This window comes from Mesitornis unicolor, unplaced genomic scaffold, assembly GCF_000695765.1.
Source record: "Mesitornis unicolor isolate BGI_N332 unplaced genomic scaffold, ASM69576v1 scaffold14686, whole genome shotgun sequence".
In the NCBI taxonomy this organism is placed as follows: Eukaryota; Metazoa; Chordata; class Aves; order Mesitornithiformes; family Mesitornithidae; genus Mesitornis; species Mesitornis unicolor.
The window spans coordinates 102977-111752 of NW_010189006.1; the positions used below are offsets into that span (position 1 = coordinate 102977).

The window sequence follows — 8776 nt, forward strand, 5'->3', positions numbered from 1 at the left end:
TGCTCCCAGTTTTAATGGGTTAACCCAGTTTGATGCGTTATTTCAGTGAGGACACATCAGTGCCTTGCACAATCTATTAATATTTCTTCACCTCCTAAAACTATTTATGCTGATACACCCTAAGATTAAATCCAGTGCTATTTTATAATGCAGGCTCAAAGTCACTGTATGGTCCACTACTCAACTCCTCATCCTTCCATTTACAACATATGAACCCTCCCTGAGTAGTCTCTGTTCGCATGACCTTGTAGTTTCTGTAGCTAAAAGAAATTCTTTCTTATTATCCTCATCAAGAAGCTGAGCCAACTATTTCAGTGCAACACAATTTGTTTTCTGTATTGACAGTGCCTTTCCACTTTTGAGTCATTAGTACATTTCATCAGCACACCACTCCCTTTTTCCAATGTTACTGTGGGGAATAAAAGCTAAATTTATCCTGAGGAACCCTATCAGTAACTTTCCCCATGCTGACAACACTTTCCTGAGTCCCTTTTCTTTATCACATTTATAATTCTTAAAAGATCTCTCATTTTCAAATTAGCAAATGACATCTCATTTGGCATGATACTGAATACAAAAACCTCTTATTACCTCTCCATTAACTACTTTTATTCTATTTTTTTTTCAGTTTAACTAAAAATTCTCCATTTGGTACTATAATTGCATGCCTTCCTGAACTTCAGATAGAATTAATCTATTTAAATCCTCACTTTAAACAAGCAGTTATTTTATTAAAGTAGAATATTAGTTCAGTTTTGTGTAACTTATCTTCTGTAAAACCAGACTGCATTCCCTTTTCCCATTTTCCATTTACCTCTGAAGTTAGTTACAGAGGATTTTCTGTAGGATTTTGCCTGCAGCTTTTCAACCTGCTGAGGTAAAGACTAAGTTGCTTTGTCTGCTTTCCCATATCTCTTATAAGTAAACATTGTTTGCTATTACAGTTATATGAAGACCTCTGTTGTGAAAAGGTATTAAGCATCATTGTCATTGTGTCTATGACTTTAGATGCTACCTATTTCAATATTTGGAGATGGAGAACATCCCCTTCTCTAGACTTACTGCACCAGAGATGTAAGGCTACTGTATGTTTTAATGGGGCAGGTGATATGGTATGGTATGGTATGGTATGGTATGGTATGGTATGGTATGGTATGGTATGGTATGGTATGGTATGGTATGGTATGGTATGGTATGGTATGGTATGGTATGGTATGGTATGGTATGGTATGGTATGGTATGGTGTGGTGTGGTGTGGTGTGGTGTGGTGTGGTGTGGTGTGGTGTGGTATGGTATGGTATAGTATAGTATAGCTTAGTTTAGCTTAGCTTAGCTTAGCTTCAAATCTTGGTAGAACATCCTTCTTTGAATATTCCTAAGGCTATCTCACCTATTATCTCTGTCTTCCTGTCTTTCTTTGAGCAAAAAACATTAACTTCTTTCAGGCAAACTCCCTTATTGCCTCTTAGGAGCTGAAGCTGCAATCTGTGCTTCACTAAGGTTCTGTATTTATTAATATCTTTATTAATGTAGCAAGCAATTCTTGCCCAGTGAACACTGAAGCTAGAAGGGCCTCTGTCTCATTCACATAATGGAACCTAAAGACAAGGAAGATCCTGAAGATGATGAATTTCATGCAACCTATCAAGCAGGAGGCACAGAAGTTCACTTACTCAAACAAATAAGGATTCAGTTCTCCCCTTCCATGGACTAGATCCCTCACAAACTCTCCTATATGCTCTCCTCCCACTGTTCTTGGTAAATCTATTCTCATGCTTCCTACACGTTGTAAAATCACAAATGGGTCTTGGAGAGGTCTGAGACTCTCAAATATGGATTTTTCAGTTAGGTCAAGCTGCTTGTTTTCTAACACTAACGTAATTGACAGCTGTTTCCCCTGAAAAACAGTTGCTTCCCTATCTTTTTCAAACACTAAAAGACTAAGCTGTAAAATACATGATGACAAGTATTTATACTGCATAACTATAAACACTGAGTGAAAACTACTCACACGTAATTTCCCCTTGCTGTTGGTCTCCCAGGCGTTCTCAAGTGTGTGGGGGAACTACCTGGGAAAAAGTTTTCCCAGAAAACCGGCTCACAGAAAAATATACTTCCACCAAGAACTCGATACGCCCCATGCGATGGGATCTTTTATATGAAGTTGTAAAAGCTTTTACCACTGGGCAAGCCAAATGGTCATTTCACAGAAAGCCTTTCTTCCCCAGCCAAACAGAGTGAGGAGAGTAGGTGCATTTTAGGGGAACTCTAAATTAGAGATTAGCTCTGAGACAGGAAAAGGTGTCAGTTAAGGACAGTGGATCCAGGGTGGAGGACCCATTGTTCCACTCATAATCCATGCACCAAAAGAGCATCACTTTCTTTTTCAATGTCCTACATGACTGAAAGAGTATAAAAGTCAAGTAACATGTCCGAGTCAAGGTTATTTCACAGTAAACGCACAAACAATTTTGAAACAGGGCTGTATGCATTTCTGGAGCAGTAAAGACTACAGAAGGATGGTTATTAGTGCTGTGGGATCGCAGTAAGGAAAAAGGTGTTGACGTATATTTTCCTAGGTTTATAAGTGGCCAACCTTAATGAAGTACACAGGCTCCTCTTGACTTGCAAAATCACTCTCCTTTGTTTTTTTCCCACAGATAACGCCATTGCTTCCTACTGTCACATAAACATTTCAGAGAAAAAAATTGTAAAGATACCCAAACGACCAATGCTGACTGCAGAATTGCATTTGTGGTCTGCTATCAGTAAGTGATAAAGTATCCCAAAGTTGGCAAAAGAGACTGCAAACACTGGTGTTTTGATTCTACTGGTCAGCAAATTTGCAAGTAACACAATGAGTCTGTGTTTCAGATGAGGCTCTATTTATGTTCTCCATATAGCTTGAAAACAGCTTTTCCACAAAGGAATTTGACCTGAGGAATTTTCTTATTCAATATCTTCTTCGCTGTAATAGGTTCTAATAATAATGGGTTTATGCAATAAATTTATTGCACAGATTATGAAAAATATGGCAATGAAAACAGTGTGACTGGTTGGTAAGAAGCCGAAATTTGAAGAAGGCTTTTCCATGAATGGATCAGAATGAGCCACATCCCAATATAGCAATGGTTTTGCATGAGTAAGCACAGTGAGGAAGGTGCTAAGTGTCAGAGGTGATGAGACAGCAGAGAAAGCTTGTGCTGCAGTTCCAGTTTATGTTGTGACTTCAGTAAGACTGTGGGGTTTACTGAAGCTGCCATTACTGGGTCAGTGTAAACCACTCCTTGGGTATTTATAACTTTCCTGCATGCAATGTGCCATTCTTGGACGAAACAGTGAGGTCCAGATGGGGTTGGCAGCCCACCTTTAAGCTCAGGCTCCCGCAGGTACATTGAAAATATCTTGTAGCTCTTAAAAACATGAAGATTTTAGTACACATTTTGCATGTTCAGGAAGATCAGTCCCCTGAGCTAGTTCAATACACCCACTATTTTTTAATTTTTCACTGGTTGTAAAAAAAAAAAAAAAAAAAGAGGTTACAATTGTTAGTAACTAGAATTCCTTCCTGTACCAGAAGCAACAACACGTCCTCAGCAACTTCCTCAGGAATTCTCACTCCTCTTTGGCCATTTGTTATCAGTTCTACCAGTGATAATCATTAGTGCATGGAGCTTGAGAAACTCATTACCAAAATCTACAAAGCAGTGCAAAGCCCTGCATTTGCTGGCATGTGTTCCCATTAAATAAAAGCACTTAGATGGTCAGTGATTTAGAACAACTGCCTGATAGACCTAGCTGAAATCTGGAATTTCTGTTTACAAGTAAAAACAGTAACAATGCAAAAATGATGAAGCCAGACCAAAGTCAGCCTATCCCAGCATCCAGACGGCAGCAGCAGTAGCAAACATCAAGGTGAAACACAAAAACGGGACACACAGAGATAACATCTAAATAGGTGGGTTTCAAGGTACTGAAGCATGTACATTCCAGTAACTTGTCTAAATTTATTTGAACCTCTTCATACTTTTGACCTTATCTCCCAGTATTGAAAGTTACTTACACCGTGGGAAAAAAAAAGTACTGTGATTTGTTTTACAACTGAAGCCTGAGCATTTCCATGACAGTGCCCAAGCTTTTGGACTCTGAGAAACAATGTACAGTCACTCCTTATTCAATCTTATCATGGACGTCTAAATTTTTACCACATCCAAGTTATTCTTCTTCAGTGTCAAAGAGGAAAGATTTCATGCAGAAGCCAGACCACACTAAAGAGAAAATTTGTTTCAGTGCTCCAGTGTGTTCTGGTTCTTATGTGACTTTACTGACCTGGGGAGACAAGACTACATGCAAGTTAAAGACATGAGAAGATCATATATTTATACAAAGACATTACTAGGTTTTTATTCTGTTTTCATCCCTTATCATCACAGCTCCCAACACACTATTTCTTTTTTGTCTATCACAGAAAATTGAACTGATATGTTCAGAGAATTACATTACTCATAGTGGTGCCAGAATTTCTCTCTTTTGTTATAATAGCCAATTTAAAGCCCATCACTAGGTAAGTATAGTTGAGAATGTTTTATCACCATGTACAATGCTCTGCATTATTAACACTGAATTTCATCTCCCATTTTATTGACCAGTCACTGTAAGACAGAATTCATTTCACCACTTGATGTTTACAGTGCAAAGCCTCATATGAGTAAGTAATTTAGATTTTCTTTTTATATAGGGGAGATAAGTGAGCATTTAAAGAGATGATTTATCTCATTCTAAGGTAGACACTCAAAGGAAGTCAAATGAAGTCTTTTTCTCTTTTTTGAGATAAAGGAAGGCTAGATGCAAATATTTCCATAGAAAATAAAGATAAGTGAGGTAGATCATTACCCTCAAAATAGCAAACTTCTTCTGTGATCTTATTATCCTGCACTCCTTCTAGATGGATTGAACTGCACAGGTCTTGGTAGAGTGGTATTTATCCTTCAATTAAACAACCTCACCATTCAGTCCACTTTCAGTGCTCTGCCTTTTAACTTGTAATTAATGCTTCCCCATCATACAAAATCAGGTATTATTATTTTCTTCTAATTATATCCTGAAGTGAAAGCTTCCATAAACACTGGAATTTTTATTCACGGGACAGAAAAAACTGGAAAGAATATTTTTGTTTGAAAAAAACATTTCAGTAATAATTAATCAAAATGCCACTCTTCTCCTTGTTGAACCAAACGTAAATGCTTCGGTTTGGTTTCACTGGACATACCTCTTCCTCCACATCTTACACAGTGTTATTTTATGATGACCATGGTTCAACATTACTCCATCCTTGGTCTTCAATTTGCTTACAAAAATGCCCATCATTTATAGAAGAGATATTTACCAGAGGACTTCAGAAAGTCAACGTTGGAGGCACAGGGTGAAGAACTGACCCAAACAGAAGTTCTTCAATACGATTTGAGAAAATAAAATATGTCAACTTCTCAAGTAAAATTAAATAGTCTATCTAGCTTTTTCAATAGAATATGCACACAAAAATCAGGACAATTGAAACTTCCATGCAATTTTGTTCTTTTAAAAAAAAAACCACAAAAAAAACTAAATTAAAAACCCACACTAATTTTTTTGTTTAAAAACTTGGGAAAAAAACATCCCAGGGAGATCTATTGCTGGGTGAAAATTCCATTACTTAAACTAACTCCTATTTGTCTTCAACTATTCATCCAGAACTATGCCAGTTATGTAAATAATTGCATACAATGCTTGTAACACTCACTAAATGGTACATACTTCTTGATGATATGAGCAGCGAGATATTTGTCTTGGTATCTGCAATAACCTAAGAGTAGTACTAAGGCATAGCCATTCGCATCTGTTACTGAAAATTACATAAACGAAATTTAGTTTGCACTTCTAAAACAAATTATGCAAAGGTCTGAAACCACATTCCACTGCATCTAGTGACAGAGAAAAAATCCTGTTTCTTATAAACAAAAGATAGGTACCAACGCAATGCATTACACAGCACCAAGACAGAAGGGTAATGGTACTTTAAAATTAAGTTCTCTAAGAAAGTCGTGAATCTTCTTTGACACAGAGCTACATTTTATAAACATTTCTGACATTATGGACCAGAACTGTAAAAATATTTAGATATCCAAAAATGCAAATAGGCACAATAAGGAATTTTCATGTTCACTTTTGACACTTAGCTTCCCCAAACACAAACACAGATGATTGATTGGCCTTGTCATAATCCATCTGTTAAGAACTGAGAAGTGATGGTAAAAATAAGCCACTTGCTTATGTTATTAGAGAACATGTGCCATTTTACAGCAAGAAAAGCAATGCAATCAATAGCAATTAGGAGCATTGCTGTTTCGGTGATCCTACCAAATGCCAAATATATTGTTACTTGCTCAAATACCTTTACTAATCTGGACCTCTCTGCTCTAACTATCTCAGAAAAACGAGAATAAATGATATATGCTTTAAAATTATCATGTCAATTGTGTTAGAATGCAAAAGTAGAGTTAAGTCAATGTCCTGTCGTGCTACTGTAAGCAAAAGAAAGGAAGAAATGACAACAAAACAAAAAAGCCCAATCTGTAAATGCTTGTGGGGATCTCAGTAGGTGAGCAACGGAATGCATAACACAAATTTGGACTAAGTTGCTATTTATTTTCAAGACAATGCAGAGAATGTAAGAAATAGAAGCTTACATAAATCAAACTCGTGCTGCTTTCAAGTGCAGCTGCTCTCTTCATGTCATTTGTTATTGCAAGTTGCTGGGGAACAGTTCTTTTCACTTGCAGATATCTCGAGGAGATTTTTACAAAAGTGGAATTTGTCACAATGAAGAAAGCTTTTATTCTGACACACTCTGGCATTCACAGTACCACAGAAACACATTTAATCTGTATAAAAGCACAATTGACTGCAACTGTGCTTGGGCAAGCTTCAATGAGTTTTTAAAAGAGGCTACAATGACTATCCCTTAAGTAGGGCTCAGCATATTTATTATACCAATAAACTGAGACCAGATTTGTCATACTTTACTTATAACCATCTAAAATTGAGCTGACTAATGCATTTTATACTAGCCTTTCTTTATCATTATCATTGATGGTGAGATCCCGGCAGCACAAGCAAGTTACTCATCTCTACCTAAGACAGATACCTAAAGTGTGAGAAATAAATAACCCTCTAAACAAGTCTTTCTTTCCACTGTCAAGACAGGGAGCATAGATAGGGACCTTAGACATGATGCTGAATGTTTACATGGAGTCATTTATATCAGATATAGTGGACTGATCACTGCCACTTTAACAGCATATATATACATTTATATAGAGACATACAGAGATATAGATATATAGGTATAGATATATAGACATATAGATTAAAGATATATAGATATATAGATATTTGTATATATACACACAAGTGTGTGAGGATACAACAAAAAGAGCCAAGTTGAGTAAATCTGCATAACTTCCCTATATTTCTCAGAGTAAACAAGGTAAAAAGTAAAAAGGCCAGAGAGTTAAGTACATCAAGGCTGTTGCCTCGCTTTGCACAGCTTGTTTGCTTTGCAGTTTATGAAACAGGGATACAAAGACACTCACAGATTGATGGATCTTGATAAGATGACAGACACTGTCAGGAGGATGCACCCACAGGGACCAATTTCAAACTGAAAAAGAAAAGGACTGGTTTTATTTTGTTTGTTGAGTACATTTTTTGCCCAATCCTACAGAAATGCAAATCAAACTGAAAGCTGAAAGATTTTTTTGTCAGTTATGCTAAACCTGAATTTGTTGCTCTGTTTGTTAAAATCCAAGACATGTCTGTATAGTGTTTGAAACAATGTTCAGAGGACATCATATGAGACAGATAAAGACAGAAAAATTGGCAGCTGACCTATCATGGGTTTAGTATCTTCTCTAGACACAGTACCTGGTGAATATTCTGCTGAAGAAATACAATCAGATCTTCGTATCTTGTGGCACTATGTAGTATTAGCTGGGTAGAAATGTAAGAAGAAAAAAAAGTAACTAAAACAGAAACAACCCATTTTTATAACCTGAAAGCTGACCTAAAGTAGCTAAAGCTTTAAATCTGACTGGAAAGATTTGAACTAATAAAATGGAATCAAAATCTAATGAAATCTACCCTTTACTGTTTTCACTTGGTTTAATGCTGCATCTCAGCACTTCATATATTTTTAATTTTTAAATACTGAATTTTTAAAGACTGCTTCTTGTTGGTTTTAAGTTTGTTGAACAGACAATTTGACTCAATTCTAAGCGTTGTTTATGTCACGAAAAACAATTCCTAGAACAAACACAGGGATGCTGCAGCTTTAGAAGACACAGAATGGGCAAGTAGCTCAGGGGTTTGTACCTATGTGGTGAGCCACCTATAGGAGGCATCTATTGGAGCATTTCTTATCACACTCAAAGAATACTTCCATTAATATTCATATTCAACACAAAGCTCAGGACACTTCACATATCCAAGACCTTACTTCAACATTCTGTGTCTATTTTTCCATCTTCAGATTTTGATGGAAATTACAGTCTTGCAGATACTGGGTGAGGAAAAATCAAGCAGCCTGGATTATAATCCTTTCCATCACTGTAGCTATGTCCACATGACCTTTGATAAGGCGCATTTACAGGCAGTATAACAGTGTTAGTTGCACTCTGAAATAGCCAACAACTCAGAATTATGTTATCATATTAATTAAATAGTCTATCTTGTCTCTCGG

The 8776-nt window shown here is 36.6% G+C and overlaps 1 protein-coding gene across 1 annotated transcript in view; it reads right to left on the bottom strand.

Annotated features, from left to right (window-relative positions):
* The window catches only part of FAM188B (family with sequence similarity 188, member B), a gene marked incomplete at its 5' end in the record, with an annotated part of 44920 nt that overhangs the window by 27296 nt on the left and 8848 nt on the right, over nucleotides 1-8776 (bottom strand). Inside the window, 2 exons of the mRNA XM_010185925.1 lie at nucleotides 7632-7699; nucleotides 7963-8028. Coding sequence (XP_010184227.1) covers nucleotides 7632-7699; nucleotides 7963-8028 — 134 coding nt within the window. The remainder of the gene's footprint in view (nucleotides 1-7631; nucleotides 7700-7962; nucleotides 8029-8776) is intronic.